Source organism: Rhineura floridana, chromosome 14 (genome assembly GCF_030035675.1).
Source record: "Rhineura floridana isolate rRhiFlo1 chromosome 14, rRhiFlo1.hap2, whole genome shotgun sequence".
Lineage (NCBI taxonomy): Eukaryota > Metazoa > Chordata > Lepidosauria > Squamata > Rhineuridae > Rhineura > Rhineura floridana.
In genome coordinates, this window is record NC_084493.1 from 18,546,242 (window position 1) to 18,559,543 (window position 13,302).

Below are 13,302 nucleotides of genomic sequence, written 5' to 3' on the forward strand. Positions count from 1 at the left end.
TGTCTGTTCTCTATGCAAGCGGGCACCTCTAAAGATAGCATCACCAAATTTGGTATTATGGTTCCTGAGACTGAGGAGCAGGTTTTAGTCTATGTTTGGGTGTCATTGGATGACATTTTGAATCACTATGAGAGGCTGAACCTTTCCAGACTGCTTGCATTTGGATACCTCTTAAGATATCACAACCAATTTGGGCCCAAGGATTCCTGAGATGAAGCAGCAAGCATTCATCTATGTTTGTATACAACTGGATGCTATTTTGAAACAAGACGGTGGACTTAACCTTTCAAAATTGCACTGATGTGATTTTAACCAAACTTGACTGGGTTGTATATTGTAGTGTAACCAACAGTATTAGGATGAAAATACTTGTTTCATTAAGAAAGTAGTAGTAGTAGTAGTAGTGCTTTTTTTGTAAAAAAAAATGAGGCGCTGGTACCCATACCTTGATAAAAAGTACTTTGGGTGCTAGCACAAAATGGCTGGCATGGGCATCAAACAAGAGAGGAACCGGTACTCCGTACCAGTGAGTACTGTCACACACACAAAAATCCTGATTACTCTTATTTGTTACATTTATATCCATCTTTTCCTCCAAAGAGCTCAAGGTGGCATACATGGTTCTCTGCTGCCCCATTTTATCCTCTCAACAACCCTGCAAAATAGGTTAAGCTGAGAGACTGTGATCGGCCCAAGGTCACCCAGAGAGCTTTATGGCTGAGTGAGGATTTGAACCCTGACTCTAACCACTTCGCTACACTGCATATTGTAAGCCACTTCAGGAGCCCTGGTGGAGCAGGAGAAAGGAGGAGTGACAAAAATAAATATAAATAAAGGTTTCACAGTCAGGCTGCTGGTTTGAGAAACTGCAACTCTGACTCAGTTCCAGCTTCATAAAATCATAGAATGGTAGAGTTGAAAGGGTCCTATGAAGCCATCAAGGCCAGCCTGCTCGATGCAGGAATATGCATTGGCTCTTTGCTTTGTTAGCCCTTTGCTTGACCTCATGTCACATAAATTGCCAAAAAAGAGGACATGCATCAACAAAAACAGAGGACAGAGGCCACTGAATTGCATATGTGATTTTATACATACAGGTGCAAATTTAGAAATAACTGCTGTAATTTAACTAGAGCTACAAATATATCTCTTCCCTATCATCTGATCCCTATCATCGGAAAGCTCTTCAAAGAGAGGGGTGTCCTCTGTAAAGTAGGACACATGATCACCCTAAGCCAGGTGTGGGCAACCCCTGGCCCACCAGATGTTGTTGGAGCCCATCTCCCACCATCCCAGGTCATTGGCCATACTTGCTAGAGCTGATGGGTGTGATAGCTGGGCAACATCTGGAGGGCCAAATCTTCACCCCACCTGCTATAAACTGAGAGCTGCAAATCAGAATTAAAGCCATAGGCGACATAAACAGAAATGTGTCCCGGGTCCCTGCTCCGTCTGCTATCCAGGTGCTAAGTTGTGATGAGGCCTCAAGGCCTTTGGAGCTCTCCTGGCTCAGGATGCCATGGGCTGCATCCAGCCTTTTCTGTCTGCTAGCGCAAGGGCAAATTTTAATGTTGCACAACAAAGGAATCCAATTTGACAGCTGTGCTAGTAGGAATTCTTTGTACAACAGATTGTTCAACCTATTGTGCAACTTAGGCCCATCCGCACTTTACATTTAGAGCACTATTACTTCACTTTAAACAGTCATGGCTTCCCCCAAAGAATCCTGGGAAAGGTCATTTGTGAAGGGTGCTGTGAGTTGTTTAGGTGACCCCGTTTCCCTCACACAGCTACAATTCCCAGAGTTCCTAGGGGAGAGGGATGGACTGTTAAACCTCGCTGGGAACTTTTGTGCGGGGACTCAGGGTATCTTAATAACTCTCAGCACTCTTCACAAGCTACAGTTCCCAGGTTTCTCTGGGGGAAGCCATAACTATTTCAAGTGGTATAACAGTGTTTAAATGTATAGTGAGCAAATGGGGGCCAAAGTCAACAGCAACCTGCTTATGCATTCTCTTGTGCTACAATGTTCTCCTAGTGCAAAACATTTCACCAGCAGAACAAGTATACAGCTAATTGACTTTAACATTGGATACAACCCTTTATGTTTAAACCAGGCATGGACTAAACAGCCCTTCAAATGGAGGACTCCTTCAAACGCGACTCTGCTCTGTAAAGGCAGTATGCATGCTCACTTTACTGAGCTCTGGCTGACCTCGCTGGACCTCCAGAGCTACTGTACTGGGTCTCATGACATGTTGCCTTTGTGGGCTGGGATAAGCAGGGCTGGTGCCAGGCATGCCTGGGCCTGTGGGCACCAGCCTGCGCTGGGCCCATGGTGCCACAGCCCAACCATACAGGTGTTACGGGGCTAATAAACATACCCACGTGTCCCACCTACCTCTATCATTTCTGTAAATGAAGTGCATGCCTGCCATCAACCAAGATGGTGGCGGGGGCATTAGCCCCTTATGGAAGCCTCTGTCATCATCTTGGTTGATGGCAGGCATGCACGCACAGTGCGCACACCAGGGTTGGAGCCAGAGGGCCCTGGCCGAGGGCCCCTGAAGGGCCCCTCCTTCGGGTGGGTGGGTAGCGCTCCCTTCTGCAATCCATGGCAGTGTTGGCTCCTGACCCTGCCGTGAGTCACGAGAGGGAGCTCCCAGGCACCCCCTCTACTGCCACGCAGGTCCGCAATGCCCGCCTGCATGCCCCACCTACCTCTCCCTTGACGTAAATGCTGATGGTGCTGTGGACGCAAGCCTGCCATCAACCAAGATGGCAGCTGAGGTTTCCCTAAGGGGCTGATGCCCCTGCCGCCATCTTGATTGATGGCAGGGCTGTGCGCACAGAGAGGGCAGCATTCACCAAGGGAAAGGTAGGTAGGTAGGTGGGGCATGTGTGCATGCATGTATGCGTGTGCTGGGGCCCAGGTAAGGCTGGTGCCCAAGGGCCCCAGCATGCCTGGTGCCAACCCTGGCACACATGACAGGCATGGGAAAGGTAGATGAGGCATGCATGCCGGCTTATTGAAGCCTGCACTGACTGTATGGGGGAAGGTGCCTGGGAGCTCCCTCTCTATGATCCACAGCAGGTTCAGGAGCCAACACTGCCATGGATTGCAGAAAGGGAGACCTACCTCCCATCTGGGCTGCAGGGACCCTCAGTGAGGACCCGACCTGGCTGCCCCCTGGCACGGGCCCTGGGGATAAGATAAGGAAGTGGATCACTTGAAAAGATCCACCCTCATGTCCAACAAGAGTTCCTCTATCACTATCAGTCAATAAAACTCTCTCTCTCTCTCTCTCTCTCTCTCTCTCTCTCTCTCTCTCTCTCTCTGTGTGTGTGTGTGTGTGTGTGTGTGTTAGAAATGGAAAGATCTGTCAATTTCAGTTCTCTCAGTTTCTCATTTTTCCAGTCTTAAATCCAGTGCTTCACATTCCTGCAGCAATTTGCAAATTTTGATTTAAAAATCACCATGATTCTTCATCATTTTAGTGAAAATTTCTCCTAATAAACACATTTTTGAAGGCAGTTTTGACTAATGTATACATTTTTGCAAGCAGTTTCCCCTAGCATAATGCATTTTTAATGTTATTTTCGCCAATACATTGATTTTAGGCACACTTTCTCCCTAATCTATACATTTTTGTAAACATTTTTTGGTTGGACAACTGCATCACACATTTTGGTTAAGAGAGAATTTTGAAGGATGGCTGTGTTTTGATGCTTATATTGTTTTGGAGAGTGAAAATTGGATAGAACTTCCCCCATCCCTTGTGGGTGTGGGTGTAAATAGCCAGAAAAGCCAACAGTGATTGAGCAGGAAACACTACACAAAAATACCCATTCTTCATATGCCTCACCTGGCCAGTCTTGGCTAATTGATGGCCATACCTCGCAAGAGAGATTGATCAATTGCAAGGATTTTCTAGACAATAATCTCAATGGCTAAAAAACAAGGAGGAGGCGGGTCAGCTATTTTGACAGTGCAACTGGAGCAAAACATCTGGGACCAGAACTGTCACCAGCAAAGAAGCAGACACAGGCAGTGACCTGTTTGCTTACTGCTTGGGAATTCAAAGCTCAGGCCTGCTCTCTGTTCTGCTGAAGACCCCAAGCAGTGTTGACAGCGATGGGAGATGCTGGCTGCTGACTACTTGTGCTGGCTGGAGATGTCGAAAGACCTGCATGAGTGTGTTTGTGTGTGTTTGTGTGTGTGAGCGTGAGTGTGTGTGTATGTGTTACATTTTCTCTTTGCTGGCTTCTGATTCTTCCTTGAATCCTTCAGCACTGAAGGGAGGCTTCTAGATCTCTTTGTCCAGCTCCGAGAAGTCTCCCTCCTGGTCGGAGCAGCTGTCTGTGTTATATTCCACTTCATCCCCAAAGGGAAGTTCGTCGTCTGTCTCCAGATTGCAGTTGCTGCTGCTTCTGCCACAGAATTGCAAAGACAGAGAGAGAAAAATAAAGGGAATTGAATGGAGGCTGCAAGACACTTGATAAGGCATCACTGCACACATTTGTATATTCCAGGATGACTGAAGCATAAAATAGCCAGGGATGGATGAATCTGTAGTTTGTAGCTTCTCTCCATTTCTCATTTTTCCAATCTTAAATTAAATTCAGAATTCCACATTTCTTCATCAGTTTTGCCATTTTTTTAAAATAAAACATGAGAATTCATCAGCATTTTAATGTGAATTTCTAATACAGGAGGTGTTGGACTACAACTTGGGAGACCAGAGTTCGAATCCCCACATAGCCATGAAGCTCACTGGGTGACCTTGGGCCAGTCACTGCCTCTCAGCCTCAGAAGAAGGCAATGGTAAACCACCTCTGAATACTGCTTACCAGGAAAACCCTATTCATAGGGTCACCATAAGTCGGAATTGACTTGAAGGCAGTCCATTTCATTTCATTCATACATTTTACACACATTTTAACCTAATATACTCATTTTTGTACACAGTATTTGGTTGGAGAACCGCATCACAATATTTGGAGAAGTGCGACTTTTGAAGGATGGCTGCGTTTCGGTCCGCATATTGTTTTGGGAAGTGCCAATTGGGTAGCTGCACAATAAGATGCATACCAAACTGAATTTCTCCCCATCCCTAAAAATGACCACAGCTGACAAAAATTGGCACTAGGAATGAAAGGGTTGGTCTGTTTCATTCCATATCCACTTTTCCACATGTTCATTCATAAATTTGTTCAATCCTATTTCCACATGAATCTGGATTTAAAAAAAAAAAATCTGCAGAAAAGTCTGTATTTAAAAAGGTCTTTTTGAATGTATTTTCCTTACAAACTACACATTCCTAAATCTTTCTCAAAGTATACATTTCTAAAGATGTTTTATCCCAAAGTTCACATTTTATAAACATTTTGATATGTGTTTTTGAGATGAGACCTACATGTTTTAGAGTATTTTTAGTGTTTTTGTTTGCTGCCAAGGGCTCCTACTGGGAGATAGGGCAGATATTCTATTTTCATATCTAATTAAACCACCACTGTAAGCCTGAGGAGTTTGATCTTTATCAATTATAATATTTAAGGAGGGGCAAGAAATTCAATTCACTTCTCATTCCAAGCCGAATCGATCAAATTCACAATTTCTGAAACTATATGAGAACTGACAATCCTATGAAATTCACACTTATTCAGATTTTGCAATGCAGTCTGCCAACCAACCAATGTCTACAAAAATGCATTATGTTAGGGGAAAGTGTGCATAAAAATGAACATATGAGTGAAAATAACATACAAAAATGCATTATATTTGGAGAAATGGCTGGCAAAAATGTGTACATTAGTGAAAACTGCCTACAAAAATGTGTTTATTAGGAGAAATTTGCACTAAAATGCTGAAGAATTTTCACGAGGACTTCCATAACAAAGTTCACAAATTGCTGCAGAAATGTGGAGAACTGAATTTAAGACTGGAAAAATTAGAAACCATGAAAACCAAGACTGACATAACGTTCCATTTCTAATTTCAGTGCAAACTGAGCTGATCTGTACCTCACAGACTAACGTGTAGATTGACTTGCAGCCTGAGTTCCAAACCCAGGACAGGCAACAGTGGAGTTGTGGTACTGCCACTGACTCTACAGCCCTGCCTCTCATGCCAGATGTGGCGGAAGGCAGAAAAATGGCTGTCCAGCCTGGAGCTGGTGTAGTGAACAGGCCTATATCATGCTCAGTGTCACCATTTGTAATACAGTCTATGTGGAGCTGCCCTTGAGGTTGGTCCAGAAGCTGCAGCTGGTACAAAATGTGGCAACACAACTCTTCACTGAGACAGGGTATCACCAACATGTCACCCCGTTGTTGAAATAGTTGCACTGGCTTGCATTGGTTACCAGGCCAAGTTCAAGGTTCTAGTCTTGATGTACAAATCCCTATGCAGCTTGGGACCAGGATACCTGAAAGATGGTCTTACCCCTCATATACCCAGTCGATCACTGTGGTCTGCAGGTGAGGGTCTCCTGCAGATACCATCTTATCAGGAGATCCATTCCACACAACATATGAAGTAGACCTTTAGTGCACTGGCACCTACCCTTTGGGATTCCCTTCCCTTAAATATTATACCATTATATTATACCATAATATTATGCCATCTGTGTAATCTTTTTGACACCTACTGAAAAACTTCCTCTTTCAATAAGCCTTTTAAGTAGAGACTTTGTCCCAGTTTGCATCTGTGTTACCTTTTTAGATGTTTTTAATGCTTTTCCTTTAAAGATGTTTTTAAAGATGCTTTGTTTTAATGTGTTTTAAAAAAATGTTTTGTTTTAATATGTTTTAAAGTCTTTTGTTTTTAATATGTTTTAGAGTGGTTTTTATTTATTTATTTATTTATTGCACTTGTATACCGCCCCATAGCCGAAGCTCTATGGGCGGTTTACAGCAACCAAAAACATTAAAACAAATATACAATTTAAAACACATATCTTAAAAACAATTTAAAACACAATTTAAAAATTTAAAACAATATAAAACAATTTAAAACACATGCTAAAATGCCTGGGAGAAGAGGAAAGTCTTGACCTGGTGCCGAAAAGATAACAGTGTTGGCGCCAGGCGCACCTCATCGGAGAGATCCTTCCATAATTTGGGGGCCACCACTGAGAAGGCCTTCTCCCTTGTTGCCACCCTCCGAGCTTCCCTTGGAGTAGGCACCCAGAGGAGGGCCTTTGATCTTGAACGTAGTGTACGGGTGGGTTCGTATCGGGAGAGGCGTTCCATCAGGTATTGTGGTCCCAAGCTGTGTAAGGCTTTATAGGTCAAAACCAGCACATTGAATTGAGCTCAGAAACATACAGGCAGCCAATGCAAGTGGGCCAGAATCGGTTTTATATGTTCGGACCGTCTGGTCCCTGTTACCAATCTGGCCGCTGCATTTTGCACAAGCTGCAGTTTCCGAACCATCTTCAAAGGCAGCCCCACGTAGAGTGCATTGCAGTAATTTAATTTAGAGGTTACCAGAGCATGGACAACTGAAGCCAGGTTATCCCTGTCCAGATAGGGACGTAGTTGGGCCACCAACCGAAGTTGGTAGAAGGCACTCCATGTCACCGAGGCTACCTGAGCCTCAAGTGACAGAGATGGTTCTAGGAGAACCCCCAAGCTACGAACCTGCTCCAGGGGGAGTGCAACCCCATCCAGGACAGGTTGGACATCCACCATCCGGTCAGAAGAACCATCCACTAGCAGCATCTCAGTCTTGTCTGGATTGAGCCTCAGTTTATTAGTCCTCATCCAGTCCATTGTCGCAGCCAGGCACCGGTTCAGCACATTGACAGCCTCACCTGAAGAACATGAAAAGGAGAAATAGAGCTGTGTGTCATCAGCATACTGATGGCAACACACTCCAAAGCTCCGGATGACCGCATCCAATGAACAGCATGGGGGACAGAACTGACCCCTGCGGAACCCCATACTGGAGAGTCCAGGGTGCCGAGCAATGTTCCCCAAGCACCACCTTCTGGAGGCGACCTGCCAAGTAGGAGTGGAACCACCGCAATGCAGTACCTCCCACTCCCAACTCAGCCAGTCTTCCCAGAAGGATACCATGGTCGATGGTATCGAAAGCCGCTGAGAGATCAAGGAGAATCAACAGAGTCACACTCCCCCTGTCTCTCTCCCAACAAAGGTCATCATACAGGGCGACCAAGGCTGTTTCTGTGCCAAAACCAGGCCTGAAACCCAACTGAAATGGATCCAGATAATCGGTCTCATTCAAGAGTGTCTGGAGCTGGCCTGCCACCACTCATTCAAGGACCTTGCCCAAGAATGGAGCATTTGTTTTTGTTTGCTGCCATGGGCCCCTTCCGGGAGGAAGGGTGAGACATAGACATAGACATACATAGACAGATAGATAGATAGATAGATAGATAGATAGATAGATAGATAGATAGATAGATAGATAGATAGATAGATAGATAGATAGATAGATAGATAGATAGATAGATAGATAGATAGATAGATAGATAGATAGATAGATAGATAGATAGATGAGAATGAATGAATGAATGAATGAATGAATGAATGAATGAATGTGATGGCAGTAGGCCAACTCAGCCCATAATCCAGAATCCAGTGAATCCAAGGGCTGCTCAGTCCCTCACCCTTCCCATCCTTTTATATTAAAAAGCAAGAGTGGGGAAAAAAACAGAAACCCCTTTGCTATCTTGGAAAGCCAATGGGTGGAGGCAGACTGTGAAAAGGGCTATAGAGAGGTGCAGCATTCTAGTCATACTGGAATTGTTTTTCCTTCCCTCAAAATTCCTCTGATGTTTCTCCTAAGCCAGAATGTCTAAATCAGGGGTTGGAAACTTTTGGCCCGCCAGATGTTGCTGAACTACAGCTCCCATCCCATCAGTCTCACCAAGCATGGCCAATGGCCAGGGATGATGGGAGCTGTAGTGCAGAAACATCTGGACAGCCACATGTTCCCTACGGCAGGTCTGTATCCACCTCAGAATTTCATTCTAGGTGCAATTTGGAGGCAACTCTATTCCCAGAGCATAGTAGTTGCACTCACTCTCTGAGTGGAGAGTATCCCCACCAGCCATTGACTCCCAATAGGATATTCAAGTGCTGGTTCGATTTGTTCATAGTGCAGACTGATGAACTACCTACATGAATGCTTTGTGATGTGGAATCCCACCACCACCACCCCTGAGAAATTCTTCTCAACTTAACACCCTCCCCCCACGAGTTTCCCAGTAAAATTATTTTTGCTTCTTTGAAAATTCCTTAGTTTGGCCTAGGGAAGAATTTGTTTGGTCCGTTTCCCACAGCACACCAACTCAATCAGATGCTTGTAGCTTTTCTTGTGGATTGGAATGTCATTTCCAAAAATCAGGTTAAGCACTTCTCCATATTTCTGCAATGCATTTTCAGTGTGCGACAAGCAGACACAAAAATACATATTTTATGCAAAAGGTGCAGGCAAAATTTATATTTTTCTGGTGAATACATGGAAAAGTGTGTGTGTTAGGCAATAAGTGTGTCCAAAATGTGTACAGTGGAATGGAACTGTGCAGAACAGTACACAAACAGATGGAGTGGACCTATGACTATGTGTCAGGGAGACTGAAATGGGATGGATTAGCTTCTCAGTCCATTTCTAGTTTGCCCAAGCAACAGCCTCCAGAACTGATGTGACATGTTGCTTTGGGAGAATGTCAGCAGCAACTGACAAATGTTTTCCCTTCCTTGCCTCCCTTAAAATTTTCTTCAGCCTTGCTTCACTTAAAATTCCCTTGCAAGCTTTGCCCACGGTGAAACTTCTTAAAATTTCAGTATGAAATTTCATTTTAGGAGAAATCTGGTGGCTGCTTTGACCACACATCAGTGCTTTACTGTTGCCTGAACTGCAGGAGAAAGCCTCAATGCAGCAGATCAAGTTTAATATACTCTGTTATTAACTCAGATTTCAGATAAACCATCACGAATGTGGAGGTTGCGATGTTTAGCTGGGGAGCCCTCACTCAACAAGAAAGCAGAATAAAACTGCATGCATGCAATGCTCACACAGATGCAGAGGAACTGGATTGCCCTACTGCACATCTTAGGCCCACCGTCCCATAACCCCCCTCTAGTGAGGTCTATGGGAGTCTCAGCAGCAATTTGCAACTTTATGATGAGATTAATAGAATTCCTTTGTTTTGATTTTTAATTTGCATCGTTATTGAGAGATGACTTGATCTTAATTAGTTCTGCTTTGTATGTATGTGTGAGCGTATTTGTTTATTTGCTTGTGTTCTTGAAAGGCTGCTTTGTAAGAGTAGGAACTCCACGTTCCTGCTGACATAACCAAAACAAGAGGAAAGACAAACCCAATGGGGCTGTTATTTATTCTTAAGACTCTCTCTCTCTCTCTCTCTCTCTCTCTCTCTCTCTCTCTCTCAGAAAAGGTACTTTTCTGTTAAATACTGGTATAAACATTCCATTCATAGCATGCCTGTCAAGCTCCTAAGTTTAGGTGCCCTTCTGAATTTGCATGGGGGGGGGCTGGGGATACCAGAAATAAACTACATTATCTGCTCTCAAAATGAAGTCACATATTTTACTCAGCAGTGTCTGGTGAGGTGGTTGACCAGGTGAAACCTCTGACAGCTGCTGCATGGTGATCAGTGAGGAAGGGGGGGATGTCCATCAATATCTTCAAGCAGTGTGAAAGGCAACAGAAGAGGATGCTACTACCAGGTTGTTGGCTGAACTCATGCTGCACTGGGAATGCTTCTTGTATTGTTGTTGATGTTTACCATTCTCTGTCCATTAATGAGAAAAGAAATGGCATTTGAAAATGATCAATGGGGAGAGAAAATGTTGGTGAAATTCTTGTGGGGGGAGTTGTAGGGTTTTTGTCATGCTCCCCTTTCTTTCAGGGTGGCTGACGGGTGTTTGTGAGTGCCCATTTGCTTACTCCACAAATCATCTCCCCAGTGGTCTGCACTCTGCAGCCTCACCAGGTGTCCACAGGAAAATCTGTGGATATATTAATGCTGTGTTGAAAATGTCCGTTTTTCCTCCCTACCTTTGTTCGTCAATTAATGAGAAAAGAATTTGCATTCAAAAATGATCAAAGGGAGAGAAACTTTCAGTGAAATTCTCATGGTGTAAGGTTTTTGCATCCTTACCTTACTTGTGAGGTGACCAAGGGGTGTTTGTGGTTGCTCTTTCTTCCATTCTACAAATAATCACACCAGTGCTCTGTATTCTGCAGTCTTTCCAGTTGCCCACACTTCAGTGAAAACCCATGGGCAGGGGTGTAGTCATCCAGGGTCTTGGGTGTGTGTGTCTTAGACCCTTTGCGTTTTTGGAAGCAGGGTCCCAGAAGGGTCCCTTCAGCATCCTAAGAGACAATCAGCATGGAAGGGGAGTGTGTTAGCCACTGAGAAGCATCTTCTGCCATGCTTTCTTGTTCTTTCTTGCTGATTGGAGTCAAAGGAGGTGAGCTAGCCATTGAGAAGACTCTTCTCAGCAGCTAACACTCTCCCCTTTCACGCTTCTAGGGATATCTGTTGTTACAGGAGAAGGCATTAACAAGGATCTAATTCTTAACCCAGCAGCAAAAAAGGGTGTGTGTGGCTGTGACTAACATAAAGAGACCTTGCACTTCTGAATTTGCCACTATACTACTGCCCATGGGAAGACATCAGGAGACAACTCCTCTTGTGGGGCTTTCCCCCCCTTTTAGATCAGGATGCACGGGGAGCCAGAGAGGCTGCAGAGTGCTGTTGAAATGTTTACTGGAAAGTAAAGTGTATACACCACAACTACATATGGTGTAGTGTGATGAAGCTTATCGTACAAAGGTGGTTCAGAACAGCGTCAGGTCTGTGTGAAATTGAAAGGACAACAGTCAGAAATAGGCTAGGCTGTAGTTAACAATAGTTGCCCATGCTTTTGAATGGTAGAAAGGAAAACAATAGCTAGGAATGATGCATAACTGCCAGGTCTATGTTTCTGAAAGAACAAGGTTGCATAATGGGCATTTGAAGACTGGATTTTGATGCTCAGGTTTAATGCACTTTGCTACAGATTGTGCTGGTGCTGCTGTTTTTAAAAATCTCAACGTTGTTCTTTATGCTTTTAAATCGTACACACCTCTGAAAGTCTTTGAACTGAAGAGCAATAGCCCCTAATGATGTCCAAAAGCTTGGGGTGTGTGCTTCTGAATGGCAAACAGCGAGCAACAACTAGATCTGTCCTTCCGAAGATACAAGGATGTCCTTCTTTCACTCACAAGGCATAACGGTAATTCACAATAGTGATTCAGGAACTATGGAAATCGAATAGGTCCATAAAAATACATTTGCCCCCAGCCCCAGGCTCCTAGAATGAAAACCTGAGATATTAAATGGGTTGAACTATGGACCACAGCTTTATTAATTTTCATCTCTGATCTCCAATGTTTTCATTTAGTTAGTGCAGCCCAGTGGGGAAGGGCTGTAGCTCAGTGATAGAGCACATACTCTGCATGCAAAAGGTCCCAGGTTCAATCCCCTGGAACCTCCCGGTTTTGGGGGTCCCTCGGATTTTGTTTGTTGCTGCCCCATTGTATGATGACATCCCTACATCCCTACATGAGGGATGTTGTGTAAGACATCTCCGGACACATGAGAAAGGCAAAGTCACCCATGTTCAAACATGAAGAAGCAATATTGTTTCTGAAGTCTTTGGGTGCTCACCAAAGTCCATTGCATCTCTATATCCTCTGAACTAAGGATGGTCAGATCTCTCTTTTCCCGGTCCATGTGACATCTGTATATGCTCACCCACTAAATCTGTTCCATCCTGGGTTTACATCCATCTAGGATTTCTTAAAATAAATCCCCAGGAAAATTTGTGCTTAAATGTGTATTTTCAAATGTACTTTCTCTCAAAATACACATCTCTAAACTAATTTCTCTTAAAACACACATTTCTAACTGCATTTTTTCCTGAAAATAGGCTTTTTAAAACACAGTTTGGTAAGATTTTCCAAACTGAAAACAGCACTGCGGCACTGGGAGATGTGTGAAATTCAATAGTTAGCTATGCCCCAGTCTAAGGCCACATCTGCACCGTACATTTAAAACACTGTTATGCCACTTTAACAGTCATTGCTGCCCCTGAAGAATCTTGGGAGTTATAGTTTGTTAAGGGTACTGAGAGTTTTTAGGAGGAGCTGTAGTTCTCAGAGTGGTTTAACAATCAGTTCTTCTTTCCAGAGAAACTCTGAGGATTGTAGCTCTGCAGGGAAGAGGAGGTCTCCTAACAACTCTCAGCACCTTTTACAGT

General features: G+C 44.0%; 1 protein-coding gene across 2 annotated transcripts in view; it reads right to left on the minus strand.

The window, feature by feature from the left end:
- Positions 1 to 1,067: 1,067 nt before the first annotated feature.
- AGBL1 (AGBL carboxypeptidase 1) overlaps positions 1,068 to 13,302 on the minus strand; it is a 574,659-nt gene continuing 562,424 nt past the window's right edge. For both annotated transcript variants that reach the window (XM_061595218.1, XM_061595214.1), the window contains one exon: positions 1,068 to 4,431. In XM_061595218.1, coding sequence (XP_061451202.1) covers positions 4,308 to 4,431 — 124 coding nt within the window. In that variant the 3' untranslated portion in view covers positions 1,068 to 4,307. The remainder of the gene's footprint in view (positions 4,432 to 13,302) is intronic.